Below are 16,737 nucleotides of genomic sequence, written 5' to 3'. Positions count from 1 at the left end.
TTTCAACCAAAATGTATCTCTAACCATTTTTATTTAGTATAGATGATTTGAGATCGGGTCTAATATAAATTTATAATATATTTTTTATGGGTCTAATATAAATTTTTTTAAAAAATCATTAGGTTATTTTTAATATTTAATTAAATTACTCATCTAATTTATAACTAATAATTGTAATGGTTGAATTAATGTAGGTCTACCAATAATATTTTTTTACCCATAGTATGAATTTGATGTTGAATACAAATTTAGTAAAATTAAATGATGTTTTTAATTTTTATTTTCTTAAAAAAATAATAAATTAAAATAAAAAATGACATAAAATTAAATAGAATGAAAATGCAATGTATCTATATGCCTATATATGGTAAAAAAGTGGTGGGAAGGATGGTGGACCATAAATGCCCAACAAAACAAACAAGCCTAGACCTCTCTACCATTAGCTTTCCACATTACGCATACGCGAAAGAAGGGATTGGTTCCCAATTCCCTTTCCCTTTGCCATACCCCTCCCCCAATTAGCCCATTACCACCAAAAGCAATTGTTCCTGCAACTCGCCATAAAGCCAGCACCGCCCCCACCAATATCCACAGTTCCCTGATGCAACAGCAGCAGCCGCAGCCGCAGCAGCGCCCACGCCATTCCCACTAAATCTCCAAAGACCAAACTTCAAACTTACAAACAGTTTGCTTCCATAATACACCTCTCTGTCAATGGTGGAAACCAGGACAACCAGTTATGGCATCACTGTTTAAGGCGTGATACGTACGTAGCCTTTTTTTCTTTTCTTTTCCACTGATTTGGTCTTTGTTGAGACGCAAAAGCTACTCTGCCGATCGAGTCTCATTTCTTGGTCCCGTCGAGAGCCATTTGCTAAAGTTATTAATGGGGTTGCTGCTCTCTTAGTGCATGTAAATGCAACTTAATTATGATAACTTGGAAACCACTTCCACCCCACCTCAATAACATGATTTTTCTTCTTCTCCTTCTTCTTCTTCTCTCGAGTTGTTTGCTATTTGATGGATGGGGAAAAGAGAGAGAGGGTTCTGCGCGCCTTGGAATCGATTCTTGATAAGAATTATGATTTACTGATTACAAGTTTACAACAGCTTTAGTTACTAGCAACTAGTTATATATATTATCTATATATGCCTTTCCCAGTTAGTGTTCCCTTTATTCATCAACTTGTCATCTTCACCTCTCCTGGAATTGTTGAAGTAAACAAATTAACAACACCAGCGATGCCTTGATCAAATGAGTAGGTAGTAACTTATATATATATATATATATCTTATCTATAAGATTGTTTGGTATTTTTGTATGTAAATTAAGTGTGATATATAGGAACAGTGTCGCAAATGATTACTTATCACTCAAAACAGCCAAAGCGTTCACTTTAGCAACTTCGTCTCAAAAAATGCATTAGAGAAGACCCATTGCCCAAACAGGGATTAGTGGATACCCTGTCATATATGGAAGATATTGTCTAGCAATATTAGAGCAAGCGAACTCTTGAGAGATTGAGAATCTCAAACATAATCTTCAACAATTTCCCTGTCCTGTTCGTTAATTACATGCAATATTAATTAACATGACTATTACCTTTCAGTAATTCCTCCGCTTAATCAAAACTTTAAGGAATAATCTAGTAATCCTAGCTACATGTCTTGAGCCGCAGCCAGAGATAAGAGAAACCCACCAAATTATACTGTACGAAAAGTAAGAAAAGCCAGAAAGAAAGTTAAACAGATGTCAATTCTTGAGTCCTAACTAACAGGTCACTAGCCCAATATTAATTTATTAATAATTTCTAGGAAAGGAAGAGAAGTGAAAAAAATTAATCAATTAGCTAGCACTAGCTAGCAGTCATTTCCTAGCACCCCATGTGATGCATTTGTAACCCTTTTTATCCCAACGGCCAGATTTATCGAGGAAACAAGCGATGCCACTCCACAGCGGCACCACCGTCGCCCTTCCAAGTCCAATCGCTAGCTACTTTGCATGCATGTCACGTCCACTTGATATTATTGCTCTAATCTTATCTAATTAACGTAAATTAATCCAAATTCTCACAACTATAATCTTCTACACACAAACTGCCAAGCGATTAATGTTAATTAATGTTATGATTATACATATAGACTATTCTCTTTAACCAAGATATGGAAAATGGGGAGGGCTTGAGGTATGCTAGCTAGTTGATGAGGGTTTCAATTACGAGAGACGTGTTTTGTAAGCGATGACAACACTTGCATTAATTAATTGCAAGTAATACTAGCAGTACTGGATTATATTGATGAGATTAATTAGTGAATGATGTCATCATATCTGAGTTTGTTTTATTAATTTCAGCTCATACGTCAATGTCTTAATTTATTTTTCATAGATTTCTCTCAGCCACGCCAAATACATTAATTAATTTATATCTACAGATATAGATACATTGATCCAATACAATTTCTGTACACAAACTAGAGAAATAAATTAGTCGTATTAACAATATATATATATATATGCTGATTGAGAAGTGAGAAACAGCAACCCAAAATAAAGTACCCAGAGGCACACAAGGGATATGAACGGGCATCAAACTAAGAATAACAATGTTGATACCATGATAAAAGAATAAAGAAATTAAAGCTTGTTTATGTTGTGATCCAATGAAACTGTACAAAAACCAGCCTATTATTCGGTGGTGAGAATGTGGCTGGTCAAATGAAAAGTATAATTATTCTACATTAATTAGAATAAAATCTAAAAGATTCAGTCACCCCAACTGTAACTGGTGATATACCCAATCAAACGTACGTGTGTGTGTGTGTGTATATGTATAATAGCTTTGTATCATTTGTAAGATCATATTAGGCATATGTAAATAGTTTCTGAAATAGTTTAGGGTTTACGGATAAATTTCATGTTATGCATGTGCAAATAAAAAAATAGATTTTAAATCATATTCGCATGAATTTTTATTTTTTTAGTAAAATAAAAAAGAATATTTTAAAATTCATCTTATTAACAATATTTCATAACAAATGACTGAATCATATATATCTATATTTTTATATTTATTTTTATATGTTTATATATATATATTAGAAAAATATATAAAATAGATCATATATTTGTATATGTTTAATAAAATAGTTAATATATTTATATATAAATATAATATATAGAGAGTATTTAGGCTCAAGGCAAGAATGATAAATATCATCTTGCCCCAATTCCAATTAAAAAAATTAATAATTCTCTAAATTTGGCTTGATTTTAGTCAAATAACCTTTAGATTCACTCCAACTAAGATAAGATAAAACAGGTCCATTAATTCGAATCATTTTCTCAACTCTAATTACAAGAGATCAAGTCAATAATCATAACTTTTAGAAACAATTATAATAGATAATTAGTGTGCCTATAAATTTTTATTGCTTGAATGAAGTTAATATATTAATAGATTGGCACACAAATCAACCTATCTGTATAGAAGGCACGAGCAAGTGATAAATCAAATAAGAAATATAATTCCACACTTATTAAAGAAAAAAATTTAGAATTCAATTATGCACCCATAATTCATAACTAACAAATTCAATCAAGCATATATATATATATATATATATTACGGAATCGTAGATAATACTAAAAAGCATCTAATTCCAAAAACACAAACGATTTTAAGATACTTATTAAAGATATTCTAACATAATCAAATGTGCATAAATTCCGTCGATGACTTGAAGATTATACATCTAATAAGAAGGATTTCTAAAACATTAATTTAATGTCCATCTTATTTACTAAAAAATTAAGTCACGTTTCAAATAAATATAAATGGCAAGAGATTTAAATCCTAGATGGCAGTATTTTAATGGTTTGTTTAGCTTTTCCATTGAATAGATGGACAAAAGTTAAGTTAAAGAAGATTATTGATGACAAAGCTGTAACATTGTGATTGTTGGTAGCGAATGTACAAAGATTTTGGGGGGGGGGGGGGAATGATAATAAATCAAGGGCGCAGGAAATTATTCATAACTGATGTGACATTGCACGAGGGGACGGGCAAAAGCAATGAACAATAGTGTTTTCGTGAATTTGAGATCAATCAGCTTTGCTTTGCTTTGCGCAAAGGGAAAAGATCCGAAAAGTGGATTAGCATCCTCGGCCTCAGGCATCGAAACAACCAGCGTTCATCCATCGTACGGTCAGTTTTTGTTCTTTCTTTTCTTCCCCCATAGGCCACAAAGGACTCACCTTCTACTTATCATTCATTCCTCTAATTTTTTTTTTTGGTTCTCTTTGTATATAATTTCCTTTTTTTATTTTCTTTAAACGAGAAAATTAATTATTTCTAATCTTTTAAATGAGTAAAATTTGAATCCAAAATAACTATTTCGAGATAACAGAAACACGTCAAAAGTTTTTTTGAGAAGTTCAAAACTGAAAAAGGAAAACGGTTATATTTCTATTTTTAGCAATAAAAAAGGTCATATTTTATTGGTTAAAAGAAAATTATTAAATCGGACAATATAATATAACAAATAATTGAAAAAAAAAATCTCTATTAATTAAATTAAAGTGTGATTTGTCTATAACTTACCACGTGTATTGCATGTTATAATGGATCATATAAATCAATCATCTTTTATGTACTTTTTATGAATCTTCAATTGTTATAGTGATCAATTACATAAATATTTAAATATGGAGATATTTATTAAAAAAAGACAATGATAATGAGTATGTTTAAAAATTAAATTGAAGAATATTTTTAAAAAATTTAAAGACTCGAAAAACTCAAAGATTAAAAGTTTAAGGTCAAAATAGAAAATTAATAAATGCCTCAAATTTTTGAGAAGGGCGATTAAAGAAATTGTGGAAGTAAAAGGGGCATTCTTGGAAAGAAAGGAGATTAAATGGGGCCTAAGTGAGATAAAGGAAACAGTGGGGTCAATGTCTAATTTCCCCAAATTACATATTTATATATATATACGCATATATACGTGCAATGGCCATCTCGGCCATTCTTGCTGAGGGAGAGCAGGGAGAGTTCGAGGGAGAAGATGATGCGGGTGACCAAGGGCTCGCCGAAAGGACGGAAGGTGCATAGAGTATCTCTCCGGAAAGAGGCCTGATCGGCTGAAAACGGGGGAGAAGAAGCTGCCAGCAGTACTGAACAGCCACACTTCCGGTAATTTTTTTTTCTTTCCCGTTTCTTTCATTTTTTTTTCTTGAAAACGAAGCTATTATCTTCTTCTAGATACTCTGAGGATCCCTGGGAGAGCTTACATGTGGTCGGAACTGTAGGAAAATGGCCGCAATCCGGGTTTAAAGTCACTGGAATATCGAGCCAGCAGGGACAGATATTTCAGGTACATTTAAGTTCTGGATTTGTTTGGTTTCTCCATGTTAATGGATCTAATCTGATTATCTGGGATCTGTAAAGGCTAGATTTGTGTTGGATTGTGGCTGGTTTGCAAGAAAATTGAAAGAAATTGAAGTTCTAAGATAATAAAGAAAATTTGGCCATGGGTTCATATGCAATATCTGTAAATTCCGGGGATTAAATGCAATGTATTCAGAGGTTTGGGGAACCAATTGGGATAATAAAGACCCTAGGGTTTATGTGTAACACCTGCAAAGTTGTGGGGTTTTTGTGATGTTTTTGAAAAATTTGGGCATTTGTGTAATTTTGAAAAATTTTGGGTTTAAATGTTTTATTGAGAAACCATAGGGACCTTAATGTGATTAAAGCATTTTTTTTTTTTTAGTCTAATCGTACTCAAAACACGAAGGTTTGGGCTCAAAAGATGTTTTTTGGGAAATTATGATCCAAAATATAACTTTTATAAAATTTAGGGTCAATGTAAAATTTATAAAATTAAAGGGTCTACCAATATTTTATGGTTTGGGGGCTCTAATGTTGATGTGGTAAGAAGTTGGGCTCAAGTGAGACTTCTAAAAGAAAAAAGGGTAAAGATGTAATTTCCAAAAGTTAGAAGTCAAACTGTGATCTTTAAATTTTGAGAGGTAAAATGTAAACAAATAGCAATAAGTTTTTGCATGTTTACATGATTCTTAAATCCAAGTTTTGATACTAATCTTATTTAATTGTAGGATTCAAGATGCATGCTACCTAGGGAAAAGCAATATTTAAATCTATAATCACAAGTTAATAGGTAAATACCTTGTCGTGTTACGAAAAATTATCTTATCATATATGGCATAATCAAATGGTTTTTATTTTGCATATATAGCTGTACTCTTGGCAACAAAATTGATAATTTTGTTATAAATTATTTTAAATTCACTAGGAAAATAAAATAGATAAAAGGAAGAAAAAGTTTGATATATGTGCATGATATCCATTATGTATTATTTGCAAAAATATGAATTATAACTTACCTAAAAGATTTTGACAAAGTAAAATTTAGAGGACATGTTTTTCAATTTGCATAAAAGACTATTAGTTAAAGAGAACTTTATATCTGATTCATGTTACTATGTAAGTGTCATATACGTGGGGCCATTAAATCTCATTATTAGTTATGCATATTTATAATTCTCTTTAAGTAAAACTTAGTCTAATGCATGTATATGTTAGTTTACATATTATATAAAATTGCCACTATATATGTAAGTTTACATATCATGTGAAATCTTAAATTTACACATTTACGTGTTATATAAAGATAAGATTGTAGGGTCTCATGTTCACGTGTGGTACGAAATAATAATTTTTTAAATTTACTTATCGTAAGATGTTGCGATTTTACATGTCAATTTCAGTAAAAAAATTGTTTCCTTTCTTAGATTTGCTGTATGGGGACATAAGTGTTTGAAATTTTTTACAATATAGTAGTCAAATTAATTCCGAAACTAAAGTAGAATGATCTGTGACACTTTTTCTTTTTATATTATAAGTTTTATTGTTCTTTCTTTAATGTTAAAAATGGAGTACCCAATTAATGTGGCTCAATCGTGGACCCATGAACCATTGTGGTCACTAATGACGTCATCTGATAAATGACCATGCCTAGAGAACCGGAATCTTCTCCTCACCTGCAATATTTGTAAAGATTAAATGGAAACGAAAACGAAATGCAACATCCAATTGTTCATCAATTATAGATTTATTACTAATTAAGCTCTTATAAAATATTTAATTGCGCCCGCCCCCCCCCCCCCCCAGCGGATGATCGTGGAAGTATTACTTAATACGGTACAACGCAATGCATCGTTATCAGCCTAGGCTCCAGGCATCGCATGATCGCTTCGGCCTACGTATCGACCGATCAATTATATATAGGGGCCATTTTTGCATTCCCTCCTCCAAGTGGTAAACCGGAAGCCGCTTTCTCAAGCAAGCCACGCCATTACCCGCAAGAGTTAAAACCAGGCCATGCCCGCAAAGACGATGATGATGCAAAAGAAGGGAAACGGCTCTCTCTTATCCATTTTCATGCACGCTGATGGCGTTGACATCTTGCTAATGGTTCTCGGCGGCCTCGGCGCCGTCGGTGATGGGATTTCCATGCCGGTCATGTTGGTTGTCACTAGCAAGCTCATGAACAATATTGGTGCCTCAACATCTCCTTCTTCAGATACCGATTCCTTTTCCCATAACATCAACAAGGTCTTTCCCTCCCTCCCCCTATCGCTTTCTCTCACATTCTTGATTATGCAAATTTGCTCACTGTGTTTTGTTTGATCTTTGAGTTGCAGAATGCAGCGGTGATGTGCTATGTTGCTTGCGCGCAATGGGTCGCATGTTTTCTTGGTGGGTTCTGCAAAAACACTAATTTTTCGCTTTGTTTTCCCTTAATTTCCTTCTTGAAGTCCGAAAATATTATTTCGAGTTTTTATTTTTTATTTTCAGAGGGGTATTGTTGGACAAGAACCGCAGAGAGACAAGCTTCGAGGATGAGAGCAAGGTATCTGAAGGCAGTTCTACGACAAGATGTTGGCTACTTCGATCTGCACGTGACAAGCACCGCCGAGGTCATTACCAGCGTCTCTAGCGACAGTCTTGTAATTCAAGACGTCATTAGTGAGAAGGTCCACGATCTTATGAGTTTCTCCTTTTTTTTTTTTTTTTTCCCCCTTAGATTTGATTCTTGCGTTATTTTCAACATATATGTATATGGGTTTTGATTTTTTTATCTGTGATTTCAATATACAACAGGTCCCAGTCTTCTTGTCGAATTTATCCGCCTTTGTGGGGGCTTACATCGCGGCATTTCTGATGCTATGGAGACTAGCCATCGTGGGTTTTCCATTTGTGGTCCTCCTCGTAATCCCTGGGTTCATGTATGGAAGAGCCCTTATGGGCATAGCTAGAAAGATGAAGCAAGAGTACAATAAAGCGGCTACAGTAGCAGAGCAGTCCATATCTTCCATCCGAACAGTTTTCTCCTTCGTCGGAGAGAACAAAACCCTGAACGAATACTCTTTAGCTCTTGAAGGAACGGTCAAATTGGGAGTTCGGCAAGGCTTGGCCAAAGGCCTGGCCATTGGCAGCAACGGCATCGTCTTCGCAATTTGGTCCTTCATGTCGTTTTACGGCAGCAAAATGGTCATTTACCATGGTTCTCGCGGCGGCACCGTCTTCGCCGTCGGTGCCGCCGTCGCTATCGGTGGACTGTAAGTATCTCCCCCTCCTTTCCTTTTCCTGCTCTCCGATATTTATTGTACTCGTGGATCCTTGATCATACCTTTATTTTTAAGCAAAATGTTAAAAACTTTCACAATCAACTTACTTCGATCTTTTATATTGTCTCCCAAAAAGAAACGATGCAAACCCAAAAGGCTAGCTAGTTCTGAATCTTTTACTGATTATAATCAACTTTGTCTTGTTGATCAGCTCACTAGGCTCTGGTTTGTCCAATCTGAAGTACTTCTCCGAAGCATCGGCCTCGGGAGAGCGCATAATGGAGGTGATAAAAAGAGTGCCGAAAATCGATTCAGACAACACTGAAGGCCAAATCTTAGAAACCGTTTCAGGAGAAGTGGAGTTCAAACACGTCGAGTTTGCCTACCCATCAAGACCAGAATCCATAATTTTCAAAGACTTCAACTTGAGAATCCCGGCAGGGAAGACAGTGGCGTTGGTTGGGGGAAGTGGGTCTGGAAAATCAACGGTGATTGCATTGTTGCAGAGGTTTTACGACCCAATGGGAGGAGAGATTCTCCTTGATGGAGTTGCCATTGAAAAGCTTCAGGTCAAGTGGGTAAGGTCGCAGATGGGGCTAGTCAGCCAAGAGCCAGCCCTCTTCGCCACTACAATTAAGGAGAACATACTTTTCGGCAAGGAAGATGCTGAGATGGAGGAGGTTATTGCCGCTGCAAAAGCTTCAAATGCTCATAATTTCATCTGTCAGCTGCCTCAGGGTTACGATACCCAGGTTGGTCCTCCTCCTACTGCTTTATCTTCTACATCACCCTATCTATCTGGCCACGATTTTAATGTCCTAAAAATCACAAATTCACTGTATTTTCCCAAAGGATAAGACAAGTAAGACCAAAAGTTTGCTAGCTAGATGATCACCTTCAATTAATGTACCAACTTTTTTAGGCTTTCCTTGTTTCAAACTTGAACGCTTTTTCAAGCAAATCCAACCGCCCACATACGTGACATGATGTGCTCTGGGCCTAGCATATCCTCCGGAAATTAGTGGGTCGCTCATGGACCCCTTTACCATACATAGTCTTTGGGAAAGGACAAGATGAGGCACCACTTCCCGATGCATCTTATAATTTGTTAATCTAATTGCCATCCCAACCCAACTCCTCTGCTTGATTCAGAGCCCCTCAATTGAAAACAGTTGGGCTGCAACATTGACGAAAAGGATATTTCGGATAATTCATTTTAAATACTTTCATTAATGGCTAATAAATACATTATGTTTGAAAATATTTTATAAATTAAGATTTAAGATTTAATAAATATATATATATTGTTTGTTTAAAAATAATATACATTTATATCTTTTAATATTTATTTCTTTTATTGTAATGAATGCATTTATTTTAACAGCAATCAATCAATAAAAATATTTGGACTAAAAAATGAGTTATAATAATAAATAAATTCTGCCAAAATAAAGTGATTTACCATATTTAATATTTTATCATGTGTCCAAGTAAAAAAAAAAATCATTATTTAATTATAAAATATTAATGTAATTTTATTTTACAATATTTGATATAAAAAATATAATTATTAATTGTCAACATAATTTAAAATTTTGGTTCAGGTAGGTGAGAGGGGAGTCCAAATGTCCGGCGGACAGAAGCAGAGAATCGCGATCGCAAGGGCCATAATCAAGGCGCCACGCATCTTGCTCCTCGACGAGGCCACAAGTGCTTTGGACTCTGAATCGGAGCGAATAGTGCAAGAGGCACTCGATAACGCCTCCGTCGGCCGCACCACCATCGTCATTGCCCACCGCCTCTCCACCATTCGCAATGCCAACCTCATCGCCGTCGTCCAGAATGGCCAGGTCCTCGAGACCGGATCCCATGACGAGCTAATCCAGAACGAAAAGGGATTGTATGCATCCTTAATCCGACTCCAACAAACAGAGAAATCCGAGGAATTAACACTCTCCTCCACAGCCACTTCAATTTCTCCACCGAACGCCGCAATTTCAAGGCTCGATGTGAACAACACAAGCAGCCGTAGGTTATCAATGCTGAGCCGCTCCAGCTCGGCAAACTCAACTGCAATGAGCCAAAGAGTAGAGAATGCTTCGTTTCAGATCGAAGAGCCGTCTCCAGTGCCGTCGTTTCGCCGACTGTTGGCAATGAATCTGCCGGAATGGAAGCAGGCGACGATGGGATCCATAAGCGCGATTTTATTCGGTGCGGTTCAGCCGGCGTACGCGTTCGCTATGGGTTCGATGATATCAGTGTATTTCTTGCCGGATCACAGTGAGATAAAGGAGAAGACGAGGATTTACGCGTTGTGCTTCTTGGGGTTGGCTGTGTTCTCACTATTGGTAAACATATGTCAGCATTATAACTTTGCTTACATGGGGGAGTATTTGACTAAGAGGATTCGGGAGCGGATGTTGTCGAAGATTCTCACTTTCGAAGTCGGATGGTTTGACAGGGACGAGAATGCTAGCGGCGCTATCTGTTCTCGACTCGCCAAAGATGCTAATGTGGTAAGTGCCCATGATTATTGAAATAAATTCAATGAATGAAACTGAAAATGAAACAAGTATAACCCCAGTTTTGATGTTACAAAATCTTATAGGTGAGATCATTGGTGGGTGATAGGATGGCGCTCCTTATCCAAACATTCTCGGCAGTAACCATAGCTTGCACCATGGGCCTGATCATCGCATGGAGGTTAGCCGTGGTCATGATAGCCGTCCAACCTATCATCATCGTTTGTTATTACTGCAAAAGGGTCCTTCTCAAGAGCCTGTCCAAGAAGGCCATCAAGGCCCAAGATGAAAGCAGCAAACTTGCGGCCGAGGCCGTCGCAAATCTCCGAACCATCACAGCGTTTTGTTCCCAAGCCCGAATCCTCAAGATGCTCGAAAAGGCCCAAGAAGGCCCAAAACGAGAAAGCATCCAACAGTCTTGGTTCGCGGGCATCGGGCTCGGTACCTCCCAAAGCCTCATGTCGTGCACTTGGGCCTTGGACTTTTGGTACGGTGGCAAACTCATAGCCCAAGGCTACATTGGGCCCAAATCACTCCTTGAGACGTTCATGATCTTGGTGAGCACGGGTCGGGTCATTGCGGATGCGGGTACCATGACTAATGACCTTGCCAAGGGCTCTGACGCGGCTGGCACCGTGTTCGCCGTGCTTGACCGTAACACCGAAATTGAGCCCGAAGGCCAAGAAGGTTACAAGCCGGACAAAATAACAGGCCACGTCGAGCTTCGCGATATCCAATTCGCCTACCCGGCTAGGCCCAACCTGATGATCTTCGACGGCTTTTCAATCAAAATCGAGGCCGGAAAATCGACGGCATTGGTGGGGCAAAGCGGGTCCGGCAAGTCGACCATCATCAGCTTAATCGAACGATTTTACGACCCGCTTAGGGGCACCGTGAAAGTCGACGGTCGTGACATAAAATCGTACCATCTCAGATCCTTGAGAAAACACATCGCTCTGGTGAGCCAAGAGCCGACCTTATTCGCCGGCACCATACGCGAAAACATCATATACGGCGCATCCGACAAGGTTGATGAGTCCGAGCTCGTCGAGGCGGCGAAGGCAGCCAACGCCGACGATTTCATCGCCGGCCTTAAAGATGGATACGACACGTGGTGCGGGGACAGAGGATTGCAGCTATCGGGCGGCCAAAAGCAGCGCATTGCAATAGCCCGTGCCATATTGAAAAACCCGGCGATTCTACTGTTGGACGAGGCGACCAGCGCCCTGGACAGCCAATCGGAAAAGGTGGTCCAAGACACCCTAGAGAGAGTAATGGTGGGTCGGACTAGCGTGATTGTGGCTCACAGGTTAAGTACCATACAGAACTGTGATACGATTGCAGTGTTGGAGAAAGGGAAGGTTGTGGAGAAAGGGAACCACGCTTCCTTGTTGGCGAAGGGGCCGTCTGGAGCTTACTACTCTCTGGTTAACCTTCAGAACAAACCCAACTGAACCAATACAAATTCACGGGTAGCGGCTTTCCCCAACAAAGTGATGGATCCATGGAGCTTATTAATTCGAGCTTGTATTCGTGCGTAATGGCTAACTGTTCATCACATATTTATTGCACATATACTACATAGCTATGAGTAAAATTTACTTTTCCTTCACAATAATTGCTTTCGCCTTTAAAGCTCATTATTGTCACTCATCGTTGACGTTAAGATTCTATTAGGGATGCGTAGCCGCAAAAAGACAATCAAGTTAGAGCTTAAACCTTACTGCCAGTTGTGTTCATCCTATTCCATACCATGTTGTACCGTGTCCATGTGCCGGTTCTTCCAAGTCAACTAAAATAAGGATGCCCCACGGTTGAGCCGCCCAGCTTAAATCAAACGCATTAGATTAGTATTATTATCTAGTCGGATTGGCCCATCATTGGATTGATACGAATAAAGAGTGGTTTAATTTCTTTACTTGACTTGCAAGCTTCACGATGGACGAAAAATTCATTCTACCTCTGCATTCCCATTTCACTTCTCCAATCTGGCCGATGATTTTGACATTAATAACATAAATGGTGGTTATTTCAGATTGGGCCTTGACGCCGTAGCAAGCCCAGAAAGACAACGTCGAGCCCATCTCCTTGGTGAAAGTCCAATATCCAAAAGTGATTGCTTTAACAATAAGGTTAACCTTGTACGGTATTTTACTTTTGTGCTAATAGCAATAAAAATTCATTTTTTTTTTGGCCTTTTTACAATTTAAATATTTTAATTTTACCAATAATGTCCCAATTTAATCAATTGAATATAATTTTATTCAATACTCGAATTCAATTGGGGAGGCATGTGCCTTTATTGATGTGACATGTCACTTAGTATTTTAAAATATATGAGTAGACCTCGCATATATATATATATAAAAATATATAAAATAAAATATTATATTAAATATATATATGTTTACTAAGAGAATAAAGAACAGAGAATGAATGGGACGACGTTAGATTGGAGGTGACGACTTATTTGAAAGTTGAAGGCGACGATGGAGATCGATCTAGAATCTAAAAACTTGATAGTTGATTGTGTTGGGCTTACAAGCCATTGACCCATTTATTAATTTTAATTTAATATGGTCTGGTCTATGTTTATAATAGTTGCATGGCTACCATTGTAACTTTCGCTGGGCCTCCATCTAATACAAATAAATAATAAAAAAAAAGGTTTTGTCTTTTGCCCTTTGACTTTGGGCTCAAGGATTTGGTTGGGGTTGGGATTAGAATTAAATAGCAACAACTTCCGAATTGTATATATATATATATAGACTCATGCACGAAACCGTGAGTTTAGAGAGAGGAGCCGCTGCTGCTTGATTATTTTGAGGATGAAGTTTGTGTCCTTCCACTTCAATGCTTGCTTTCTATCATTAATTGTTTGGTAAAGCATTATCCTTTTATTGTTATTTTAGGTTTTATCTATTATAGTATAGATGATATAAAATTTATGGTTATCAAGAGTTTATCTTGAAAATGTGTAGAGGATTACCTCTTAATTTAGGAAAAAAATTTATAGTTTTCTATTATTTAGTGATAGTAAAATTGTTGATTTGCCTCGTCAATTTTTCCTTCACATTTGAGGGTTTTACAATGTTAAATAATTCTTAGTGTCGTTATATTGTTATTTTACTTATTCTGATATTTTATTGTTCGCAGTGATTGTTTTGAATTTCTATTTTAATCACATGGTGAAAAAGAAATTTAATTGTGTTGGTGTATCGAATATTTTTTTATAGATTGTTGACATTGATAAGGCTAACTTAAGTGATTGATGGCAAACGCGAGACTGTCAACAAATGACATCATCAGCCTACAAGAGCGTAGAGTTGTCGATAAATTTTTGTAAGATGGTTGTGAGTAGAGGAAGCCCAAATTAGAAATAATAAAGGCCACCTGTCACATGTCAAGGCAAAGACAACAATCGCTAGGCTTCCTTCTCCTTATTTTGGATCGACCTCCATCATCATTTTTAGTTTCTAAATCAATCGTCGCCCCTAACCTAGTGCCATCATCGTCCATCTCTTATCATTCATTTTCTGTGCCCAATTCCGTCACACATGTATGTATGGAGCTCATTTAAATATTTTAAAATATCAGATGACATGTTACATCAGGAAAGACACAAGCCTCCTAATCGGATTCGAGTATTTAATAAAATTGTACCAAATAAATTAAATGGAGAAATTATTTTAAAAATTAAAACGTTTGAATTAAATTACAAAAACACAAAAATGTTTAAATTTTTATTGTTATTATCCCTTTACTTTTCGTAATTTGTAACCTGTTACAAGATTTTATTTGAAAATGACGATTTTATCATATCCCAATTTGTTCACTGCAGCAGCATTTGCATTCTAAGTTTGAAATGCCTCCAAATGGAGGTTATGGGGGGTGTAATATAGCTATATATTATATTAATTATATAATATGTATTTCAAAGCTAATTTTATAAGGCCTAATTTTTTTGTGATATGGACGAAACCATGGGCTGCCACTCCTGAGCCCATTATGACCCACTTACTATAATATCTGGCCGGGGCGGGCGCCAAACTATGGGCTACCACTCTTGAGCCCATTATGATCCACTTACTATAATATCTGTATGGGCCGGGGGCCAAACCATGGGCTACCACTGCTGAGCCCATTATGACTCATTTACTATAATATCGAGCGGCCGGGCCGAGTTCTACATTCTAAGTCGAATTTTTCACTACGAGTAAAACTTTGTCATGCCCTCTTGTGTATATATATTTTTTAATTGAAATGATTTAACATGAATTATTTTATTGTGTCATGGAAAAAATTCTATTAAAAGACTAAAAAACCCTAAAAGTCAAAAAAAAAAAAATTGACTAAAAATATTTAAATTTCCTTGTAAACATAGATCTCTCATAGTTAGCAAATAAGATAATTTTGATATTTAAAAATCTCTATGGATCTTCTATAAAAATAATAGGTAATTATCTATAAAGAATTAAAATTTTAAAAAAAATTCAAAATATAAAATATAAACATCATTTACAATAATCATAATTATAATGAGTTTCAAAATGTCAAGATGAACATTATCTCTACGAATCATAATCATATAAGATTTAGTCACAAGGACTTCCTTGCGCCCATTAATTATTTTATTTTTTGCAAACTTAGTTAATTTAATGATAATATTTTTAGTACAATAAATTTATTATTAAATATCGACAAAAACAATTTTAAAATTCAACAATCACAGGGGTGATAAATTTTCTTGCAACCAAGTCTAAGACATTGGGCTGTTTTGTTTTTTTATTTTTAATTAAAATCGTCACTCTTTTTATAAGGTGTAAATTGTTGACATTTTCGCTCCATGCACTGTTAGCCTTTGAATTTACCTCTTTTAAGGGAATAAAGTAAGAGTGGATGGAAGGGTTATGATTTCATTTAATTTATTAAGGTAAGTATAATATTTAAATTATTTTTTCTCTCTCGCTCTCTCTCTCTCTCTTTTATTTATTTATTTCTTTGTAGCTATTGTTTTACTTTCTCTTAAAGTTTGGTATTTTGGTTTGTCCTAGAGGAGTACTGAAACCTTATTAAAACACAAAACAAATCTTATTGGGCCAACGTAGTAGAAAAGCCCACGGTGGGTGGACAAGGCCCAAACAATCAGAGATATATTTCCAAAACAGGCCCTGGGCCCTAAGGCCCAGCCATCTAATTTCATGCAAGTATGTGTAATGTTGTGCTACGTGCTAGAACAAAATGTAATTCACGTGACGGCTAATGTAATGGTAGAATTTATAAAATTGAGTAATGTAATGTTATATATATATCATATAATTATTATATAGTGAGGGTCACACAATGTGGCGGTGGCATGAGATATTTGGTTTTAAATAAGAGAATATATGAAAATGTATTATTCAAAATTTAGTTTCCTACTATTTAATTATATTATCTTTATTATATAAGAATTTTATTTGTTTTTAAATTGTGAAGTAATTTTGAATTTTTGTAATTTGGGGTTGAGATTACGCGTTATTACATACACACAGTGTCACGTAAAATTAAGACGGACAGTAG

The 16,737-nt window shown here is 36.2% G+C and overlaps 1 protein-coding gene across 4 annotated transcripts; it reads left to right on the top strand.

Moving 5' to 3' along the window:
• The first annotated feature begins 5,030 nt into the window (after positions 1 to 5,030).
• On the top strand, positions 5,031 to 12,793 carry LOC127804681 (ABC transporter B family member 15-like). Of its 4 annotated transcripts, none has more exons than XM_052341606.1 (9): positions 5,031 to 5,192; positions 5,309 to 5,373; positions 7,249 to 7,637; positions 7,727 to 7,781; positions 7,881 to 8,059; positions 8,187 to 8,644; positions 8,865 to 9,405; positions 10,258 to 11,169; positions 11,262 to 12,793. In XM_052341606.1, the coding sequence occupies exons 3-9, from the start codon at positions 7,404 to 7,406 to the stop codon at positions 12,627 to 12,629; spliced, it is 3,747 nt and encodes a 1,248-aa protein (XP_052197566.1). In that variant the 5' UTR covers positions 5,031 to 5,192; positions 5,309 to 5,373; positions 7,249 to 7,403; the 3' UTR covers positions 12,630 to 12,793. The 4 variants fall into 4 exon arrangements, with proteins under 4 accessions (XP_052197566.1, XP_052197564.1, XP_052197568.1 ...); XM_052341604.1 differs by having other exon boundaries at positions 7,194 to 7,637; XM_052341608.1 differs by having other exon boundaries at positions 5,262 to 5,373.
• The last annotated feature ends 3,944 nt before the right edge of the window (positions 12,794 to 16,737 follow it).

The sequence above is a fragment of the Diospyros lotus genome, chromosome 6 (genome assembly GCF_014633365.1).
Source record: "Diospyros lotus cultivar Yz01 chromosome 6, ASM1463336v1, whole genome shotgun sequence".
NCBI lineage: Eukaryota > Viridiplantae > Streptophyta > Magnoliopsida > Ericales > Ebenaceae > Diospyros > Diospyros lotus.
This window is presented reverse-complemented; position numbering and strand designations above follow the sequence as displayed.